Source organism: Salvelinus alpinus, chromosome 10 (genome assembly GCF_045679555.1).
Source record: "Salvelinus alpinus chromosome 10, SLU_Salpinus.1, whole genome shotgun sequence".
NCBI classification, from domain to species: domain Eukaryota; kingdom Metazoa; phylum Chordata; class Actinopteri; order Salmoniformes; family Salmonidae; genus Salvelinus; species Salvelinus alpinus.
Window position 1 is genome coordinate 3,055,537 of NC_092095.1, and position 23,300 is coordinate 3,078,836.

Below are 23,300 nucleotides of genomic sequence, written 5' to 3' on the forward strand. Positions count from 1 at the left end.
GAAATCACACACAGAACGAGCAGTATGGCTGGTGGCATTGTTATGCTGGAGGGTCATGTCAGGATGAGCCTGCAGGAAGGGTACCACATGAGGAGGATGTCTTCCCTTTAACGCACAGCGTTGCCATTGCCTGCAATGACAACAAGCTCAGTCCGATGATGCTGTGACACACCACCCCGGACCATGACGAACCCTCCACCTCCAAATCGATCCCGCTCCAGAGTACTGGCCTCGGTGTAACGCTCATTCCTTTGACGATAAACGCGAATCCGACTATCACCCCTGGTGAGACAAAACCATGACTCGTCAGTGAAGAGCACTTTTTGCCAGTCCTGTCTGGTCCAGTGACAGTGGGTTTGTGCCCATAGGTGACGTTGTTGCTGGTGATGTCTGGTGAGGACCTGCCTTACAACAGGCCTACAAGCCCTCAGTCCAGCCTCTCTCAGCCTATTGCGGACAGTCTGAGCACTGATGGAGGGATTGTGCGTTCCTGGTGTAACTCGGGCAGTTGTTGCCATCCTGTACCTGTCCCGCAGGTATGAAGTTCGGATGTACCGATCCTGTGCAGGTGTTGTTACACGTGGTCTGCCACTGCAAGGACGATCAGTTTTCCGTCCTGTCTCCCTGTAGCGTTGTCTTAGGCGTCTCACAGTACAGACATAGCAATTTATTGCCCTGGTCACATCTGCAGTCCTCATGCCTCCTTGCAGCATACCTAAGGCACGTTCACGCAAATGAGCAGGGCCCCTGGGCATCTTTCTTTTTGTGATTTCAGAGTCAGTAGAAAGGCCTCTTTAGTGTCCTAAGTTTCCGTAACTGTGACCTTAATTGCCTACCGTCTGTAAGCTGTTAGTGTCTTAACGACCGTTCCACAGGTGCATGTTCATTAATTGTTTGGGGAAACACTGTTTAACCCTTTACAATGAAGATCTGTGAAGTTATTTGGATTTTTACGAATGATCTTTGAAAGACAGGGTCCTGAAAAAGGGACGTTTAGTTTAGAAGAATAAAGCTAACAGCCAGGAATGAATTACTTTTTATTTTGTACATATCATGTGTTTGCAACAGTTGACAGAAGATGAATAGTGCAATAAAAATACCCAGAAGCCTTTACAAGTTATTTCATTGGTCACATTAAATGTACACAGTAGGGGGGGGGACACTAGAAACCATCGAAACAAAAGTATTGCTATTTACAAATGTTACTGTGACAATAACAAGCACGTACAGCACAGCCCCCTCTTTCTAACTTTTCCATTGAAATCCCTGGCTGGTCATTTCCTGTTAAGTCCTTGGGAATGTCATTCAGGTGGGTGAGGAGGGCCTCTCTAGCATGTTGTCTCTGCTGGTCTCAGTCACTCTTAAGTTGAGGTACCTGGTGGTCCTCTGTCAGGATCCTTCACTACTCTGACCTGTCACTATTGTACTTGGCTGTGGTCCCAGGCTTCACTCTGAGCTCTCTGCCAGCATCCTGGTGAAGAGTAGAGCAGCAGGTTCTTGGGTCAGGCCTCACTCTGAGCTCTCTGCCAGCATCCTGGTGAAGAGTAGCGCAGCAGGTTCTTGGGTCAGGCTTCACTCTGAGCTCTCTGCCAGCATCCTGGTGAAGAGTAGAGCAGCAGGTTCTTGGGTCAGGCTTCACTCTGAGCTCTCTGCCAGCATCCTGGTGAAGAGTAGAGCAGCAGGTTCTTGGGTCAGGCCTCACTATGAGCTCTCTGCCAGCATCCTGGTGAAGAGTAGAGCAGCAGGTTCTTGGGTCAGGCTTCACTCTGAGCTCTCTGCCAGCATCCTGGTGAAGAGTAGAGCAGCAGGTTCCTGGGTCAGATTGTGGAGGCTGTAGGCATGGCCTGTTGGACAACACAGGGAGGGGGTCAGAATACATGGCCTGTTGGACAACACAGGGAGGGGGCAGAAGACATGGCCTGTTGGACAACACAGGGAGGGGGTCAGAAGACATGGCCTGTTGGACAACACAGGGAGGGGGTCAGAAGACATGGCCTGTTGGACAACACAGGGAGGGGGTCAGAAGACATGGCCTGTTGGACAACACAGGGAGGGGGTCAGAAGACATGGCCTGTTGGACAACACAGGGAGGGGGTCAGAAGACATGGCCTGTTGGACAACACAGGGAGGGGGTCAGAAGACATGGCCTGTTGGACAACACAGGGAGGGGGTCAGAAGACATGGCCTGTTGGACAAGACAGGGAGGGGGCAGAAGACATGGCCTGTTGGACAAGACAGGGAGGGGGCAGAAGACATGGCCTGTTGGACAAGACAGGGAGGGGGTCAGAAGACATGGCCTGTCCTGGGTTAAAACTCACCACATGGGACCATGAAGGTCTGTCCTGGGTCATAATGGTTCTCTTTGCCATTGATCGTCACAGATACTGAGCTGGTTAGGAGGTTAAATACCTGGAACAACAACAACACAGCTGGTTAGGAGGTTATACACCTGGAACAACAACAACACAGCTGGTTAGGAGGTTATACACCTGGAACAACACACAGCTGGTTAGGAGGTTATACACCTGGAACAACAACAACACAGCTGGTTAGGAGGTTATACACCTGGAACAACAACAACACAGCTGGTTAGGAGTTATACACCTGGAACAACAACAACACAGCTGGTTAGGAGGTTATACACCTGGAACAACAACAACACAGCTGGTTAGGAGGTTATACACCTGGAACACAGCTGGTTAGGAGGTTATACACCTGGAACACAGCTGGTTAGGAGGTTATACACCTGGAACAACACAGCTGGTTAGGAGGTTATACACCTGGAACAACACAGCTGGTTAGGAGGTTATACACCTGGAACAACACAGCTGGTTAGGAGGTTATACACCTGGAACAACAACAACACAGCTGGTTAGGAGGTTATACACCTGGAACAACAACAACACAGCCGGTTAGGAGGTTATACACCTGGAACAACAACAACACAGCCGGTTAGGAGGTTATACACCTGGAACAACAACAACACAGCCGGTTAGGAGGTTATACACCTGGAACAACAACAACACAGCCGGTTAGGAGGTTATACACCTGGAACAACAACAACACAGCCGGTTAGGAGGTTATACACCTGGAACAACAACAACACAGCCGGTTAGGAGGTTATACACCTGGAACAACAACAACACAGCCGGTTAGGAGGTTATACACCTGGAACAACAACACAGCCGGTTAGGAGGTTATATACCTGGAACAACACAGCCGGTTAGGAGGTTATATACCTGGAACAACAACAACACAGCTGGTTAGGAGGTTATACACCTGGAACAACAACAACACAGCTGGTTAGGAGGTTATACACCTGGAACAACAACACAGCCGGTTAGGAGGTTATACACCTGGAACAACAACAACACAGCCGGTTAGGAGGTTATACACCTGGAACAACAACAACACAGCTGGTTAGGTTATACACCTGGAACAACAACAACACAGCTGGTTAGGAGGTTATACACCTGGAACAACAACACAGCTGGTTAGGAGGTTATACACCTGGAACAACAACAACACAGCTGGTTAGGAGGTTATACACCTGGAACAACAACACAGCTGGTTAGGAGGTTATACACCTGGAACAACAACACAGCTGGTTAGGAGGTTATACACCTGGAACAACAACACAGCTGGTTAGGAGGTTATACACCTGGAACAACAACACAGCTGGTTAGGAGGTTATACACCTGGAACAACAACACACAGCTGGTTAGGAGGTTATACACCTGGAACAACACAGCTGGTTAGGAGGTTATACACCTGGAACACAGCTGGTTAGGAGGTTATACACCTGGAACAACACAGCTGGTTAGGAGGTTATACACCTGGAACAACACAGCTGGTTAGGAGGTTATACACCTGGAACAACAACAACACAGCTGGTTAGGAGGTTATACACCTGGAACAACAACAACACAGCTGGTTAGGAGGTTATACACCTGGAACAACAACAACACAGCTGGTTAGGAGGTTATACACCTGGAACAACAACAACACAGCCGGTTAGGAGGTTATACACCTGGAACAACAACAACACAGCCGGTTAGGAGGTTATACACCTGGAACAACAACACAGCCGGTTAGGAGGTTATATACCTGGAACAACACAGCCGGTTAGGAGGTTATATACCTGGAACAACAACAACACAGCTGGTTAGGAGGTTATACACCTGGAACAACAACAACACAGCTGGTTAGGAGGTTATACACCTGGAACAACAACACAGCCGGTTAGGAGGTTATACACCTGGAACAACAACAACACAGCTGGTTAGGAGGTTATACACCTGGAACAACAACAACACAGCTGGTTAGGAGGTTATACACCTGGAACAACAACAACACAGCTGGTTAGGAGGTTATACACCTGGAACAACAACAACACAGCTGGTTAGGAGGTTATACACCTGGAACAACAACACAGCTGGTTAGGAGGTTATACACCTGGAACAACAACAACACAGCTGGTTAGGAGGTTATACACCTGGAACAACAACACAGCTGGTTAGGAGGTTATACACCTGGAACAACAACACAGCTGGTTAGGAGGTTATACACCTGGAACAACAACACAGCTGGTTAGGAGGTTATACACCTGGAACAACAACACACAGCTGGTTAGGAGGTTATACACCTGGAACAACAACAACACAGCTGGTTAGGAGGTTATATACCTGGAACAACAACACACAGCTGGTTAGGAGGTTATACACCTGGAACAACACAGCTGGTTAGGAGGTTATCCTCTTGACGCTAGGGGTCAGAAGTTTTTATATATATATATATTTTTAAATAACGTTCCCAAGGTAAACGGACTATTTCTCAGGTCCAGATCGTAGAATATGCATATAATTTACAGATTAGGATAGAAAACACTCCAAAGTTTCTAAAACTGTCAAAATATTGTCTGTGAGTATAACAAAACTGATTCTGCAGTCGAAAACCTGAGAAAATCTAACCTGAGAAAATCTAACCCGGAAGTGATATACAGTGATCCCTCGCCACTTCGCGGTTCACTTATCGCGGATTCGCTATTTCGCGGATTTTCATAATGCATTTTTTTTTTTTTTTTTGGTGCATTGTGCTCTGCATTCTGATTCGCTAAAAACTCACTCCCGCTTCTTGTATCAAAACATGCTACGAATTGTGCTATCATTTTGTCGTCTCGTGCAGTTGTGTACGTACATAAAACAGCTTGGCAAATTTACATTAAGTTGGCCAAATTATCTTGTAATTTCGAACATCTCCTAAACCCATAATGTCGACGAAACGGCCTACACGTGAGTCACTGTATTTGTATACATGTAATAGTTGCTAATTGTAAAAAAAAAAAAAAGTTTTCTATTTCGCGGATTTCACTTATCGCGGGTCATTTTCGGAACATAACCCCCGCGATAAACGAGGGATTACTGTATATATATATATATATATATATTTTTTTTTAAATCTGTGTTTCCTGGCCTGTCTTTCTTCCATTTAAAGGGGTATCAACCATATTCCTTTTCCAATGGCTTCCTCAGGCTGTGACCAGGCTTTAGACATAGTTTCAGGCTTTTATTTTGAAAAATGAGCGAGAATTTTCAAAAGTAGTCAGGTGTCCTCTAAATAGTTCCTGCGCGCGAGAGGGTAGCTCTCCATTTTCTTTCTCTCTTATTGAATAGGTTACGGTCCGGTTGAAATATTATCGATTATGTTTGTTAAAAACAACCTGAGGATTGATTATAAAAAACATTTGACATGTTTCTACGACCATTACGGATATTTTTTGGAATGTTCGTCGAACGGAACAAGGCTTTGGTTTTCTGAACATAACGCGCAACCCAAATGGCGTTTTTTTGTTATAAAAGTAATATTTATCGAACAAAAATAACATTTGTTGTGTAACTGGGAGTCTCGTGAGTGCAAACATCCGAAGATTATCAAAGGTAAGCGATTCATTTTATTGCTTTTCTGACTTTCGTGACCATGCTAATTTGGGGCTAGCTGTTCTAGCATCGATTGATACACTCACAAGCTTGGATTTCTTTCTCTGTAAAGCATATTTTCAAAATCTGACACGATAGGTGGATTAACAACAAGCTACGCTGTTTTGGTATATTTCACTTGTGATTGCATGATTATAAATATTTTTAGTAAAATTTTGCGCCCTACAATTAAGCGGTTGTTTAGGAAAATGATCCCGTAAAAGGGATCCGTGCGCAGAGAAGTTAACCTATGTTTGAACCGACCCAGCTATAACTCTGTGGAGATAAAATAAGACAGCGAGAGCCCCTCCAGGGTTTCCGTATCTGGGGCAGACTGGAACTGTCAGCTAAGTGGTAATAAACTGTGGTGAGACTCCAGGAGATAATCCAGATATAGTGTGTAATGTGCGTTAGTGTGTTGGAATGGACTTTTGAAGCAGCTTTGTCCTTGTCGGAGAGGAGGAGAATAAACGCTATTGATTAATTTGATGGCTGGTCTTTGTCTATTTTATGCAAATAAGAAAGGTACAAAATTCTTAGAAACGGACAGAGTGTTTGCTTTGTTATAATTAAATTGGTTAACGAACACATAGGAATATAATTCCTCTAACAGTTAGTGATTCATTTCATCTCTATTTCTGCTTTTTGTGACTCCTGTCTTTGGCTGGAAAAATGGCTGTGATTTTGCGGTGACCTAACATAATCGTTTGTGGTGCTTTCACTGTAAACCCTTTTTGAAATCAGACACTGTGGTGGGATTAACAAGAAGTGTATCTTTAAAATGGTGTGAAATACTTGTATGCTTGAGGAATTTTAATTATGAGATTTCTGTTGTTTTAATTTGGCGCCCTGCACTTTCACTGGCTGTTGTCATATCGATCCCGTTAACGGGATTGCAGCCATAAGAAGTTAATGAGGGTCGGTTAGCCAGCATCTAGATTTTTTTTTTTTAAAGTAGCGAAATATGCATTCCTGTTTCAAATGGGCGATTCACAATATAAATCTAGATTTTTTTTAAAGTTCTCTGAATAAGCTTTGATGCACAATTAGAAGGTCTAAAGACCGCATGTAAAATTATACCTAGGCTAAATATAAGCCTTCCACAACCATAAGACCCATTAATAATTACATTTCTTTTATCAAAACCTTTTTTTTGCTATAATCACTATTCTGGCTTTCAAAATTCAATTGTGTTACAATTTTAACTAGAACAATGCACAATGCACATCCACTAATAATGACAAACATATTGCAGCAGGAATTATAGAAAATTAACACAGGTCTCATAATTGTAAGAAATTGTATTAGATACTGGTAACTTGTTTTACAACTTCTCAACACAAGCTATACTTGGCACAACATGCACCCATCCCCACTATACCCCCACACTTTGTACCCTTATAAATAACCGCAGACCCACACACACTCCCCTCCCCCATGAATAGGGCCCTGTGAAAACAAACGCACATGCAGGATGCTTTTGGATGAGACTAAGAACTGTGTGAAGAGCCAATGGAATGTCGACATCAGGCCCGGACAGGACTACCCACGACCCAGATCGACCAATCGGAAGGCCAGACTACAAGATCAACCTACTTTGCTTGTTGCCTATATAATCTGTATGAACTGTTTAGAGCGCTCTCTTCCGACGATTCCATACGAGTCAGACAGAAGGAGCCGTGCTGCACGATTTACTAAGATAATTTTACATGTGAATAAACGGCCTTATTATATAATTATCCACCTCGTCCTATGTCTCCACTTGATCTCCTGTCTCCAGTAAACGTTTTATCAACATAATGCAACTTTTGAAAATGGTGCCGAAAGATGGGGCTGCCTCGCTTCTTGCTCTTAGGAAACCTGAGTATTTTTTATATTTTTATGTATTATTTCTTACAAATGTTCTTACAATGATAGCCCAGAATTATTACATACAACCGGGAAGAACTATTGGATATCAGAGCGGCGGTAACTCATCAGCACTAGAAGCATTACGACCAGGAATACGACTTTCCCGAAGCAGATCCTTTGTTTGCACCCCCAAGTGCAATTGAACTGATTCCAGAAGCCGCCCCAAAACAATGCCGGCGAAGGAGAGGTTCTCAGAGTGGTATTCTAGTCTGATTTAGGAGGCGCGCACACCGCCACCGCTTCCGAGTATATTACTCGCTAATGTTCAGTCTCTGGATAATAAAATTGACAAGCTCAGGGTGCGGGTCTCTTTCCAGAGAGACATCAGTGATTGTAACATACTCTGCTTCACGGAAACATAGCTCTCTCGGGATATACTGTCCGAATCGGTCCAGCCAGCTAGAAGAAGTGTGGGGTGTATGTTTCATGATTAATGACTCATGGTGTAATTGTGATAACATACAGGAACTCGAGTCCTTTTGTTCACCCGATCTAGAATACCTCACAATCAAAATGTTGACCGTATTATCTTCCAAGAGAATTCTCATCAGTTATAGTCACGGCCGTGTATATCCCCCCTCAAGCTGATACCAAGAGAATTCTCATCAGTTATAGTCACGGCCGTGTATATCCCCCCTCAAGCTGATACCAAGACAGCCCTCAAAGAACTACACTGGACTTTATGAAAACTGGAAACCACATATCCTGAGGCTGCATTTATTGTAGCTGGAGATTTTAATAAAGTACATTTGAGAGAAAGGATGCCGAAGTTCTATCAACACATCGACTGCAGTACTCACACTGCCAAAACACTGGACCACTGCAGTACTCACACTGCCACAACACTCGACCACTGTAGTACTCACACTGCCACAACACTGGACCACTGTAGTACTCACACTGCCAAAACACTGGACCACTGTAGTACTCACACTGCCAAAACACTGGACCACTGATACTCCAACTTCCGGGATATATACACAAGGCCCTCCCCCCTACCCTCCTTTCGGCAAATTTGACCACAACTCCAATTTGCTCCCATCTTATAGGCAGAAACTCAAACAGGAAGTGCCCGTGCTAAGGACTATTCAACGCTGGTCTGACCAAACAGAATCCACGCTTCAAGATAGTTTTTTCTCACGCGGACATGTTCCGGGTAGCTTCCGAGAATAACATTGACGAATACACTGAGTCGGTGAGTGAGTTTCAGGAAGTGTATAGGAGATGTTGCACCCACTGTGACTATTAAAACCTAGCCTAACCAGAAACCGTGGATAGATGGCAGCATTCGCGTAAAACTGAAAGTGCAAAACACCGCATTTAACCGTGGCAAGGTGACTGGGAATATGGCCGAATACAAACAGTGTAGTTATTCCTTCCGCAAGGCAATCAAACAGGCAAAACGTCAGTATAGAGACAGTGGAGTCGCATTTGAATGGCTCAGACACGAGACGTATGTGGCAGTGTCTACAGACAATGACGGACTACAAAAAGAAAACTATCCTTGTCGTGGACACCGACATCTTACTTCCAGACAAGCTAAACACCTTCTTTGCCCACTTTGAGGATAACACAGTGCCACCGATATGGCCCGCTACGAAGGACTGTAGGCTCTCCTTCTCCGTGGCCGACGTGAGTAAGACATTTAAGCGTGTTTGGTGGAGGAGGAATAATGGTCTGGGGCTGTTTTTCATGATTCAGGCTTAGTTCCAGTGAAGGGAAATCTTGATGATACAGCATACAATGACATTCTAGACGATTCTGTGCTTTGACCTTTGTGGCAACAGTTTGGGGAAGGACCTTTCCTGTTTCAGCATGACAATGCCCCTGTGCACAAAGCGAGGTCCATACAGAAATAATGGTTTGTTGAGATCGGTGTGGAAGAACTTGATTGGCCTGCACAGAGCCCTGACCTCAACCCCATTGAACACCGCTGAGATTATTTGGAACACCGACTGCGAGCCAGGCCTAATCGCCAAACATCAGTGCTGTTGGTAATGTAGGTATCTGACATCACACTGAACTCAGATATTGTCTTTTTTCCCCCTTTTCTACACAATTTCGTGGTATCCAATTGTTAGTAGTTACTATCTTGTCTCATCGCTACAACTCCCGTACGGACTCGGGAGAGACGAAGGTCGAGAGCCATGCGTCCTCCGAAACCAATGTGTCAGAGGAAACACCGTACACCTGGCGACCTGGTCAGCGTGCACTGCGCCCGGCCCGCCACAAGAGTCGCTAGTGCACGATGAGACAAGGAAAGCCCTACCGGCCAAACCATCCCTAACCCGTGACGACGCTAGGCCAATTGTGCGTCGCCCCATGGACCTCCCGGTCACGGCCGGCTGCGACAGAGCCTGGGCTCGAACCCGTCTCTGATGGCACAGCTAGCACTGCGATGCAGCTAGCACCACCCGGGGGGCATGATATTGTCTTTGTAGAACGCGTAGGGGTGTATTCTGTGCTCAGTCAATGATTTCGATGTGAGAAACAGAGAACAGACCCCAACCCCCTTCCAAGCTCAAATCGTTCTTTCTTCGGATCTACACAATTCACGTGGATGGCCTATTTAGAAATCAAAATGGTGAATATCGCAGAAAAGTGACAAGTTTGCATCCCTGATGGTTTTAGGGATTAGGAGTTAAAGGTTACTCACAGTGCTAGTGCTGTTGTCGACCAGTAGAGGGTTAGGGGTTAGAGGTCAAGGTTACTCACAGTGGTAGCGCTGTGGTCCACCAGCAGAGGGTTAAAGGTCAGGGTTACTCACAGTGGTAGCGCTGTGGTCCACCAGCAGAGGGTTAAAGGTCAGGGTTACTCACAGTGGTAGCGCTGTGGTCCACCAGCAGAGGGTTAAAGGTCAGGGTTACTCACAGTGGTAGCGCTGTGGTCCACCAGCAGAGGGTTAAAGGTCAGGGTTACTCACAGTGGTAGCGCTGTGGTCCACCAGCAGAGGGTTAAAGGTCAGGGTTACTCACAGTGGTAGTGCTGTGGTCCACCAGCAGAGGGTTAAAGGTCAGGGTTACTCACAGTGGTAGCGCTGTGGTCCACCAGCAGAGGGTTAAAGGTCAGGGTTACTCACAGTGGTAGCGCTGTGGTCCACCAGCAGAGGGTTAAAGGTCAGGGTTACTCACAGTGGTAGCGCTGTGGTCCACCAGCAGAGGGTTAAAGGTCAGGGTTACTCACAGTGGTAGCGCTGTGGTCCACCAGCAGAGGGTTAAAGGTCATGGTTACTCTAAGTGGAAGCGCTGTGGTCCACCAGCAGAGGGTTAAAGGTCAGGGTTACTCACAGTGGTAGCGCTGTGGTCCACCAGCAGAGGGTTAAAGGTCAGGGTTACTCACAGTGGAAGCGCCGTGGTCCACCAGCAGAGGATTAAAGGTCAGGGTTACTCACAGTGGAAGCGCCGTGGTCCACCAGCAGAGGCTTCTTCATGTAGGAGCCCAGCAAGATCGTTCCATTAGAGAAGGTTTCAGCCAGCAGGTCCATCTTGTAACCAAGAGCTCTGTCTCGATACGAGAACCACTGGAAATGGTCTGGGCTGATCTGGCCTCCCTCTGATAACACAACACAGGACAACATCACACTATTGTTGACCTATTGCCCCATCTCTGTCTGTGTGTACGTACGTTTCCCAGTGGCAGGCCAGAGCAAAGCCATCCATTCTGTGAAGTTGGCCTTGTCCTCCAGCTGCAGTGGGATGGCTCTGAGAGGAGGAGCACAAAGCTCAGTCACAGCCTCAGGGACCGACAGCACGATGCCAGGAGGGACAGACTGATGGACAGACGGATGGGGCGTCACTCTGAATGACCGGACACCTGTCATGAAGAGGTCAGGGTTAGAGGTCAGGGTTAGAGGTCAGTGGAATAATAAGAAAGTAGTATATCAATAAAGGGATTGTAAAGTTTCTGGGTTGGCTCTGCAGTCATCTTGGAAACAGGTCTGTCCAACACATCTGTGCCTTCAGAGAGTATTCACACCCCTTGACTTTTTCCACATTTTGTTGTTACAGCCTGAATTGAAAATGAATTAAATAGAGATTTTTTTGTGTGTCACACAATACCCCATAATGTCAAAGTGGAACTATGTTTTTGAACATTTTACAAATTAAAAATGAAAATCTGAAATGTCTTGCGTCAATAAGTATTCAACCCCTTTGTTATGACAAGCCATAATAAGTTCAGGAGTAACAATTTGCTAAATGAGTCACATAAATTGCATGGACTGACTGTGACGAAATAGTGTTTAACATGATTTTTGAATGACTACCTCATCTCTATACCCCACACATAACCATGAGGCCAATGGTGACGTTAGAGTTGAATGGCTGTGATAGGAGAAAACAGCATGAATCAACAACATTGTAGTAACTCCACAATACTAACCTAATTGAAATAGTGAAAAGAAGGAAGCCTGTACAGAATAACAAATATTCCAGAACATGCTTCCTGTTTGCAACAAGGCACTAAAGTAAAACTGCAAAATATCTGGTAAAGCAATTTACATTTTGTCCTGAATACAAAGTGTTATGTTTGGGGCAAATCCAATACATTACAGAGTACCACACTACATATGTTCAAGCATAGTGGTGGCTGCATCATGTTATGGGTATGCTTGTAATCGTTAAGGACTAGGGAGTTTTGCAAAAAATAAATAAAAAATGGAATGGCACAAAGCACAGGCAAAATCCTATAGGAAATCCTGGTTCAGTCTGCCTTCCATCAGACACAGTGGTGAATTCACCTTTCAGCAAGACAATAACCTAAAACACAAGGTATACAGTGGAGTTACTGACCAAGAAGACAGTGAATGTTCCTGAGTGGCCAAGTTATAGTATTGACTTAAATCTACTTGAAAATCTATGGCAAGACCTGAAAATGGTTGTCTAGCAATGATCAACAACCAATTTGACAGAGCTTGAAGAATTTAGAAAAGAAAAATGGGCAAATGATGCACAATCCAGGTGTGGAAATCTCTTAGAGACTTACCCAAAAAGACTCACAGCTGTAATATTTGCCAACGGTGCTTATACAAAGTATTGACTCAGAGGTGTGAGTACAAATGTAAATGATATATTTCTGCATTACATTTTCAATGAATTAGCAAACATTTGGAAAAACATATTTTCACTTTGTCATTATGGAGTACTGTGTGTGGAGGGGTGAATTCAGGCTGTAACACAACAAGGCAACGGGTACGAATACTTCCTGAAGGCGCTGTAGTTTAAATGTCTTACATCAAACTTCACTTAAAGTGCATTTAAAATCCCAACACACTTAAAACAATCAAATGGAAAGTCAAAGCAAACAGGAATCAGTTAAATAGAAGCAATACAAGCTCCATAGGACACACTAGGTTAGGACAACAAGCAGCTCCATAGGACACACTAGGTTAGGACACCAACCAGCTCCATAGGACACACTAGGTTAGGACACCAAGCAGCTCCATAGGACACACTAGGTTAGGACACCAAGCAGCTCCATAGGACACACTAGGTTAGGACACCAAGCAGCTCCATAGGACACACTAGGTTAGGACAACAAGCAGCTCCATAGGACACACTAGGTTAGGACAACAAGCAGCTCCATAGGACACACTAGGTTAGGACAACAACCAGCTCCATAGGACACACACCAGCTCCATAGGACACACTAGGTTAGGACACCAACCAGCTCCATAGGACACACTAGGTTAGGACACCAACCAGCTCCATAGGACACACTAGGTTAGGACAACAACCAGCTCCATAGGACACACTAGGTTAGGACACCAACCAGCTCCATAGGACACACTAGGTTAGGACACCAACCAGCTCCATAGGACACACTAGGTTAGGACAACAACCAGCTCCATAGGACACACTAGGTTAGGACACCCAGCTCCATAAGACACACTAGGTTAGGACACCAACCAGCTCCATAAGACACTAGGTTAGGACACCAACCAGCTCCATAGGACACACTAGGTTAGGACAACAACCAGCTCCATAGGACACACTAGGTTAGGACACCAACCAGCTCAATAGGACACACTAGGTTAGGACACCAAGCAGCTCCATAGGACACACTAGGTTAGGACAACAAGCAGCTCCATAGGACACACTAGGTTAGGACAACAAGCAGCTCCATAGGACACACACCAGCTCCATAGGACACACTAGGTTAGGACACCAACCAGCTCCATAGGACACACTAGGTTAGGACACCAACCAGCTCCATAGGACACACTAGGTTAGGACAACAACCAGCTCCATAGGACACACTAGGTTAGGACACCAACCAGCTCCATAGGACACACTAGGTTAGGACACCAACCAGCTCCATAGGACACACTAGGTTAGGACAACCAGCTCCATAGGACACACTAGGTTAGGACAACAAGGTCCATAGGACACACTAGGTTAGGACAACAAGGTCCATAGGACAACAGGCACAAGGCTCTATACTTACAGAAGTCGTCATTCTCTTCATAATCCTCCAGTTCAATCATGGAAGACGGTCCGCTTTTGAAACCTTTTAACCTGTTGACAAAAAGGAATGGATCTCCTGACAGTGTCATGGTGGACAACAGTCACTCATAACGTTGTTTAGGAAGAGAAGCAACAGTCACTCATAACGTTGTTTAGGAAGAGAAGCAACAGTCACTCATAACGTTGCTTAGGAAGAGAAGCAACAGTCACTCATAACGTTGCTTAGGAAGAGAAGCAACAGTCACTCATAACGTTGCTTAGGAAGAGAAGCAACAGTCACTCATAACGTTGTTTAGAAGAGAAGCAACAGTCACTCATAACGTTGCTTAGGAAGAGAAGCAACAGTCACTCATAACGTTGCTTAGGAAGAGAAGCAACAGTCACTCATAACGTTGCTTAGGAAGAGAAGCAACAGTCACTCATAACGTTGTTTAGGAAGAGAAGCAACAGTCACTCATAACGTTGTTTAGGAAGAGAAGCAACAGTCACTCATAACGTTGTTTAGGAAGAGAAGCAACAGTCACTCATAACGTTGTTTAGAAAGAGAAGCAACAGTCACTCATAACGTTGTTTAGAAGAGAAGCAACAGTCACTCATAACGTTGTTTAGAAGAGAAGCAACAGTCACTCATAACGTTGTTTAGAAGAGAAGCAACAGTCACTCATAACGTTGTTTAGAAGAGAAGCAACAGTCACTCATAACGTTGTTTAGAAGAGAAGCAACAGTCACTCATAACGTTGCTTAGAAGAGAAGCAACAGTCACTCATAACGTTGCTTAGAAGAGAAGCAACAGTCACTCATAACGTTGTTTAGAAGAGAAGCAACAGTCACTCATAACGTTGTTTAGAAGAGAAGCAACAGTCACTCATAACGTTGTTTAGAAGAGAAGCAACAGTCACTCATAACGTTGTTTAGAAGAGAAGCAACAGTCACTCATAACGTTGCTTAGAAGAGAAGCAACAGTCACTCATAACGTTGCTTAGAAGAGAAGCAACAGTCACTCATAACGTTGCTTAGAAGAGAAGCAACAGTCACTCATAACGTTGTTTAGAAGAGAAGCAACAGTCACTCATAACGTTGTTTAGAAGAGAAGCAACAGTCACTCATAACGTTGTTTAGAAGAGAAGCAACAGTCACTCATAACGTTGTTTAGAAGAGAAGCAGTCAGACAGAAATACACTATATATATACAGCAGTATGTGGAAACTCCTTCAAATTAGTGGAATTGGCTATTTCAGCCACACCCATTGCTGACAAGTGTATAAAATTGGACTCTGGAGCAGCGGAAACCTGCTCTCTGCAGTGATGGGTTTGGCGGATGCCAGTAGAACGCTACCTGTCCCAATGCACAGTGCCAACTGTAAAGTTTGGTGGGGGAGGAATAATGGTCTGGGGCTGTTTTTCATAGTACGGCTAGACCCCTTAGTTCCAGTGAATCTTAACGCTACAGCATACAATGACATTCTAGATGATTCTGTGCTTTGACCTTTGTGGCAACAGTTTGGAGAAGGCCCTTTCCTGTTTCAGCATGACAACGCCCCCGTGCACAAAGCGATGTCCTGGGGCAGCAGGTAGCCTAGTGGTTAGAGCGTTGGACTTGTAACTGAAAGGTTGCAAGATCAAATCCCTGAGCTGACAAGGTAATAATCTGCCATTCTGCCCCTGAACAAGGCAGTTAACCCACTGTTCCTTGGCCGTCATTGAAAACTTGCCTAGTTAAATAAAAAGGTCAAATACAATTTAAATATTTTTTTTTAAACGGTGTTTAGAAACAACAGTCAGACATACAAGTATTGAGAAGAGAAACAGTCAAAAGTAAAAGGTGTTTAGATGAAAAGCAACAGTCAGACAATGGTGTTTAGAAGCAACATTGTTTAGAAGAGAAGCAACAGAAGCAACAGTGTTTAGAAGGAACAATGTTTAGAAGGAACAGTCAGAAGGAAAGGTGTTGAGAAGCAAGTCAGACATAACGGTATTCAGAAGCAACCGTCAGATGTTAGTGTTTAGAAGAGAAGTAACAGTTAGAACTAACAGTGTTCAGAAGCAACAGTCAGAAGTAATGTGTTGAGAAGCAACGTGTTGAGAAGCAACAGTCAGAAGTAATGTGTTGAGAAGCAACGTGTTGAGAAGCAACAGTCAGAAGTAATGTGTTGAGAAGCAACAGTCAGAAGCAACAGTGTTGAGAAGCAACAGTCAGAAGCAACAGTGTTGAGAAGCAACAGTCAGAAGCAACAGTCAGAAGCAACAGTCAGAAGCAACAGTCAGAAGTAACGTGTTGAGAAGCAACAGTCAGAAGTAACGTGTTGAGAAGCAACAGTCAGAAGTAACGTGTTGAGAAGCAACAGTCAGAAGTAACGTGTTGAGAAGCAACAGTCAGAAGTAACGTGTTGAGAAGCAACAGTCAGAAGCAGCAGTCAGAAGCAACGTGTTTAGAAGAGAAGCAACAGTCAGAAGTAAAAGGTGTTTAGATGAAAAGCAACAGTCAGACAATGGTGTTTAGAAGCAACATTGTTTAGAAGAGAAGCAACAGAAGCAACAGTGTTTAGAAGGAACAATGTTTAGAAGGAACAGTCAGAAGGAAAGGTGTTGAGAAGCAAGTCAGACATAACGGTATTCAGAAGCAACCGTCAGATGTTAGTGTTTAGAAGAGAAGTAACAGTTAGAACTAACAGTGTTCAGAAGCAACAGTCAGAAGTAATGTGTTGAGAAGCAACGTGTTGAGAAGCAACAGTCAGAAGTAATGTGTTGAGAAGCAACGTGTTGAGAAGCAACAGTCAGAAGTAATGTGTTGAGAAGCAACGTGTTGAGAAGCAACAGTCAGAAGTAATGTGTTGAGAAGCAACAGTCAGAAGCAACAGTCAGAAGTAACAGTGTTGAGAAGCAACAGTCAGAAGCAACAGTCAGAAGCAACAGTCAGAAGTAACAGTGTTGAGAAGCAACAGTCAGAAGTAACGTGTTGAGAAGCAACAGTCAGAAGTAACGTGTTGAGAAGCAACAGTCAGAAGCAACGTGTTTAGAAGAGAAGCAACAGTCAGAAGTAAAAGGGTTGAACAGCAACAGTCAGAAGTAAAAGGGTTGAACAGCAACAGTCAGAAGCAAAAGGGTTGAAAAGCAACAGTCAGAAGCAAAAGGGTTGAAAAGCAACAGTCAGAAGTAAAAGGGTTGAAAAGCAACAGTCAGAAGTAAAAGGGTTGAAAAGCAACAGTCAGAAGTAAAAGGGTTGAAAAGCAACAGTCAGAAGTAAAAGGGTTGAAAAGCAACAGTCAGAAGTAAAAGGGTTGAAAAGCAACAGTCAGAAGTAAAAGGGTTGAAAAGCAACAGTCAGAAGTAAAAGGGTTGAAAAGCAACAGTCAGAAGTAAAAGGGTTGAAAAGCAACAGTCAGAAGTAAAAGGGTTGAAAAGCAACAGTCAGAAGTAAAAGGGTTGAAAAGCAACAGTCAGAAGTAAAAGGGTTGAAAAGCAACAGTCAGAAGTAAAAGGGTTGAAAAGCAACAGTCAGAAGTAAAAGGGTTGAAAAGCAACAGTCAGAAGTAAAAGGGTTGAAAAGCAACAGTCAGAAGTAAAAGGGTTGAAAAGCAACAGTCAGAAGTAAAAGGGTTGAAAAGCAACAGTCAGAAGTAAAAGGGTTGAAAAGCAACAGTCAGAAGTAAAAGGGTTGAAAAGCAACAGTCAGAAGTAAAAGGGTTGAAAAGCAACAGTCAGAAGTAAAAGGGTTGAAAAGCAACAGTCAGAAGTAAAAGGGTTGAAAAGCAACAGTCAGAAGTAAAAGGGTTGAAAAGCAACAGTCAGAAGTAAAAGGGTTGAAAAGCAACAGTCAGAAGTAAAAGGGTTGAAAAGCAACAGTCAGAAGTAAAAGGGTTGAAAAGCAACAGTCAGAAGTAAAAGGGTTGAAAAGCAACAGTCAGAAGTAAAAGGGTTGAAAAGCAACAGTCAGAAGTAAAAGGGTTGAAAAGCAACAGTCAGAAGTAAAAGGGTTGAAAAGCAACAGTCAGAAGTAAAAGGGTTGAAAAGCAACAGTCAGAAGTAAAAGGGTTGAAAAGCAACAGTCAGAAGTAAAAGGGTTGAAAAGCAACAGTCAGAAGTAAAAGGGTTGAAAAGCAACAGTCAGAAGTAAAAGGGTTGAAAAGCAACAGTCAGAAGTAAAAGGGTTGAAAAGCAACAGTCAGAAGTAAAAGGGTTGAAAAGCAACAGTCAGAAGTAAAAGGGTTGAAAAGCAACAGTCAGAAGTAAAAGGGTTGAGAAGCAACAGTCAGAAGTAACGTGCTGAGAAGCAAGTCAGAAGCAACGTGCTGAGAAGCAAAGTGCTGAGAAGCAACGTGCTGAGAAGCAACAGTCAGAAGTAACGTGTTGAAAAGCAACGTGCTGAGAAGCAACGTGCTGAGAAGCAACGTGCTGAGAAGCAACAGTCAGAAGCAACAGTCAGAAGCAACAGTCAGAAGCAACAGTCAGAAGCAGCAGTCAGAAGCAGCAGTCAGAAGCAACGTGTTTAGAAGAGAAGCAACAGTCAGAAGTAAAAGGTGTTTAGATGAAAAGCAACAGTCAGACAATGGTGTTTAGAAGCAACATTGTTTAGAAGAGAAGCAACAGAAGCAACAGTGTTTAGAAGGAACAATGTTTAGAAGGAACAGTCAGAAGGAAAGGTGTTGAGAAGCAAGTCAGACATAACGGTATTCAGAAGCAACCGTCAGATGTTAGTGTTTAGAAGAGAAGTAACAGTTAGAACTAACAGTGTTCAGAAGCAACAGTCAGAAGTAATGTGTTGAGAAGCAACGTGTTGAGAAGCAACAGTCAGAAGTAATGTGTTGAGAAGCAACGTGTTGAGAAGCAACAGTCAGAAGTAATGTGTTGAGAAGCAACAGTCAGAAGCAACAGTGTTGAGAAGCAACAGTCAGAAGCAACAGTGTTGAGAAGCAACAGTCAGAAGCAACAGTCAGAAGTAACGTGTTGAGAAGCAACAGTCAGAAGTAACGTGTTGAGAAGCAACAGTCAGAAGTAACGTGTTGAGAAGCAACAGTCAGAAGTAACGTGTTGAGAAGCAACAGTCAGAAGTAACGTGTTGAGAAGCAACAGTCAGAAGTAACGTGTTGAGAAGCAACAGTCAGAAGCAGCAGTCAGAAGCAACGTGTTTAGAAGAGAAGCAACAGTCAGAAGTAAAAGGTGTTTAGATGAAAAGCAACAGTCAGACAATGGTGTTTAGAAGCAACATTGTTTAGAAGAGAAGCAACAGAAGCAACAGTGTTTAGAAGGAACAATGTTTAGAAGGAACAGTCAGAAGGAAAGGTGTTGAGAAGCAAGTCAGACATAACGGTATTCAGAAGCAACCGTCAGATGTTAGTGTTTAGAAGAGAAGTAACAGTTAGAACTAACAGTGTTCAGAAGCAACAGTCAGAAGTAATGTGTTGAGAAGCAACGTGTTGAGAAGCAACAGTCAGAAGTAATGTGTTGAGAAGCAACGTGTTGAGAAGCAACAGTCAGAAGTAATGTGTTGAGAAGCAACGTGTTGAGAAGCAACAGTCAGAAGTAATGTGTTGAGAAGCAACAGTCAGAAGCAACAGTCAGAAGCAACAGTCAGAAGCAACAGTCAGAAGTAACAGTGTTGAGAAGCAACAGTCAGAAGTAACGTGTTGAGAAGCAACAGTCAGAAGTAACGTGTTGAACAGCAACAGTCAGAAGTAAAAGGGTTGAACAGCAACAGTCAGAAGTAAAAGGGTTGAACAGCAACAGTCAGAAGTAAAAGGGTTGAAAAGCAACAGTCAGAAGTAAAAGGGTTGAAAAGCAACAGTCAGAAGTAAAAGGGTTGAAAAGCAACAGTCAGAAGTAAAAGGGTTGAAAAGCAACAGTCAGAAGTAAAAGGGTTGAAAAGCAACAGTCAGAAGTAAAAGGGTTGAAAAGCAACAGTCAGAAGTAAAAGGGTTGAAAAGCAACAGTCAGAAGTAAAAGGGTTGAAAAGCAACAGTCAGAAGTAAAAGGGTTGAAAAGCAACAGTCAGAAGTAAAAGGGTTGAAAAGCAACAGTCAGAAGTAAAAGGGTTGAAAAGCAACAGTCAGAAGTAAAAGGGTTGAAAAGCAACAGTCAGAAGTAAAAGGGTTGAAAAGCAACAGTCAGAAGTAAAAGGGTTGAAAAGCAACAGTCAGAAGTAAAAGGGTTGAAAAGCAACAGTCAGAAGTAAAAGGGTTGAAAAGCAACAGTCAGAAGTAAAAGGGTTGAAAAGCAACAGTCAGAAGTAAAAGGGTTGAAAAGCAACAGTCAGAAGTAAAAGGGTTGAAAAGCAACAGTCAGAAGTAAAAGGGTTGAAAAGCAACAGTCAGAAGTAAAAGGGTTGAAAAGCAACAGTCAGAAGTAAAAGGGTTGAAAAGCAACAGTCAGAAGTAAAAGGGTTGAAAAGCAACAGTCAGAAGTAAAAGGGTTGAAAAGCAACAGTCAGAAGTAAAAGGGTTGAAAAGCAACAGTCAGAAGTAAAAGGGTTGAAAAGCAACAGTCAGAAGTAAAAGGGTTGAAAAGCAACAGTCAGAAGTAAAAGGGTTGAAAAGCAACAGTCAGAAGTAAAAGGGTTGAAAAGCAACAGTCAGAAGTAAAAGGGTTGAAAAGCAACAGTCAGAAGTAAAAGGGTTGAAAAGCAACAGTCAGAAGTAAAAGGGTTGAAAAGCAACAGTCAGAAGTAAAAGGGTTGAAAAGCAACAGTCAGAAGTAAAAGGGTTGAAAAGCAACAGTCAGAAGTAAAAGGGTTGAAAAGCAACAGTCAGAAGTAAAAGGGTTGAAAAGCAACAGTCAGAAGTAAAAGGGTTGAAAAGCAACAGTCAGAAGTAAAAGGGTTGAAAAGCAACAGTCAGAAGTAAAAGGGTTGAAAAGCAACAGTCAGAAGTAAAAGGGTTGAAAAGCAACAGTCAGAAGTAAAAGGGTTGAAAAGCAACAGTCAGAAGTAAAAGGGTTGAGAAGCAACAGTCAGAAGTAACGTGCTGAGAAGCAAGTCAGAAGCAACGTGCTGAGAAGCAACGTGCTGAGAAGCAACGTGCTGAGAAGCAACAGTCAGAAGTAACGTGTTGAAAAGCAACGTGCTGAGAAGCAACGTGCTGAGAAGCAACGTGCTGAGAAGCAACAGTCAGAAGCAACAGTCAGAAGCAACAGTCAGAAGCAACAGTCAGAAGCAACGTGCTGAGAAGCAACAGTCAGAAGCAACGTGCTGAGAAGCAACAGTCAGAAGCAACGTGCTGAGAAGCAACAGTCAGAAGCAACGTGCTGAGAAGCAACAGTCAGAAGCAACGTGCTGAGAAGCAACAGTCAGAAGCAACGTGCTGAGAAGCAACAGTCAGAAGCAACGTGCTGAGAAGCAACAGTCAGAAGCAACGTGCTGAGAAGCAACAGTCAGAAGCAACGTGCTGAGAAGCAACAGTCAGAAGCAACGTGCTGAGAAGCAACAGTCAGAAGCAACGTGTTGAGAAGCAACAGTCAGAAGTAACGTGCTGAGAAGCAAGTCAGAAGCAACATGCTGAGAAGCAACGTGCTGAGAAGCAACGTGCTGAGAAGCAACGTGTTGAGAAGCAACAGTCAGAAGTAACGTGTTGAAAAGCAACGTGCTGAGAAGCAACGTGCTGAGAAGCAACGTGCTGAGAAGCAACGTGCTGAGAAGCAACGTGCTGAGAAGCAACGTGCTGAGAAGCAACAGTCAGAAGTAACGTGTTGAAAAGCAACGTGCTGAGAAGCAACGTAATGAGAAGCAACAGTCAGAAGCAACAGTCAGAAGCAACAGTCAGAAGCAACAGTCAGAAGCAACAGTCAGAAGCAACAGTCAGAAGCAACAGTCAGAAGCAACAGTCAGAAGCAACAGTCAGAAGCAACATGCTGAGAAGCAACAGTCAGAAGCAACGTGCTGAGAAGCAACAGTCAGAAGCAACGTGCTGAGAAGCAACAGTCAGAAGCAACGTGCTGAGAAGCAACAGTCAGAAGCAACGTGCTGAGAAGCAACAGTCAGAAGCAACGTGCTGAGAAGCAACAGTCAGAAGCAACGTGCTGAGAAGCAACAGTCAGAAGCAACGTGCTGAGAAGCAACAGTCAGAAGCAACGTGCTGAGAAGCAACAGTCAGAAGCAACGTGTTGAGAAGCAACAGTCAGAAGCAACGTGCTGAGAAGCAACAGTCAGAAGCAACGTGCTGAGAAGCAACAGTCAGAAGTAACGTGCTGAGAAGCAACAGTCAGAAGTAACGTGCTGAGAAGCAACAGTCAGAAGTAACGTGCTGAGAAGCAACAGTCAGAAGTAACGTGCTGAGAAGCAAGTCAGAAGTAACGTGCTGAGAAGCAACAGTCAGAAGTAACGTGCTGAGAAGCAACAGTCAGAAGTAACGTGCTGAGAAGCAACAGTCAGAAGTAACGTGCTGAGAAGCAACAGTCAGAAGTAACGTGCTGAGAAGCAGCAGTCAGAAGTAACGTGCTGAGAAGCAGCAGTCAGAAGTAACGTGTTGAGAAGCAACAGTCAGAAGCAACAGTCAGAAGCAACAGTCAGAAGCAACAGTCAGAAGCAACAGTCAGAAGCAACAGTCAGAAGCAACAGTCAGAAGCAACAGTCAGAAGTAACGTGCTGAGAAGCAACAGTCAGAAGTAACGTGCTGAGAAGCAACAGTCAGAAGTAACGTGCTGAGAAGCAACAGTCAGAAGTAACGTGCTGAGAAGCAACAGTCAGAAGTAACGTGCTGAGTAGCAACAGTCAGAAGTAACGTGTTGAGAAGCAGCAGTCAGAAGCAACGTGCTGAGAAGCAACACTCAGAAGCAACGTGTTGAGAAGCAACAGTCAGAAGCAGCAGTCATAAGCAGCAGTCAGAAGCGGCAGTCAGAAGCGGCAGTCAGAAGCGGCAGTCAGAAGCGGCAGTCAGAAGCAGCAGTCAGAAGCAGCAGTCAGAAGCGGCAGTCAGAAGCAACGTGTTGAGAAGCGGCAGTCAGAAGCAACGTGTTGAGAAGC

The 23,300-nt window shown here is 44.1% G+C and overlaps 1 protein-coding gene across 7 annotated transcripts in view; it reads right to left on the reverse strand.

The window, feature by feature from the left end:
* Positions 1 to 1,024: 1,024 nt before the first annotated feature.
* The window catches only part of LOC139531457 (uncharacterized), a 261,709-nt gene continuing 239,433 nt past the window's right edge, over positions 1,025 to 23,300 (reverse strand). For 3 of the 7 annotated variants that reach the window (XM_071327918.1, XM_071327925.1, XM_071327924.1), the window contains 5 exons: positions 14,331 to 14,401; positions 11,511 to 11,699; positions 11,278 to 11,438; positions 2,319 to 2,409; positions 1,025 to 1,844 (listed from right to left, as the gene is read on the reverse strand). In XM_071327918.1, coding sequence (XP_071184019.1) covers positions 1,762 to 1,844; positions 2,319 to 2,409; positions 11,278 to 11,438; positions 11,511 to 11,699; positions 14,331 to 14,401 — 595 coding nt within the window. In that variant the 3' untranslated portion in view covers positions 1,025 to 1,761. Of the gene's footprint in view, positions 1,883 to 2,074; positions 2,186 to 2,318; positions 2,410 to 11,277; positions 11,439 to 11,510; positions 11,700 to 14,330; positions 14,402 to 23,300 lie in introns of those variants that run through there. The other 4 variants (XM_071327919.1, XM_071327921.1, XM_071327922.1 and 1 more) reach the window with 4 other exon arrangements.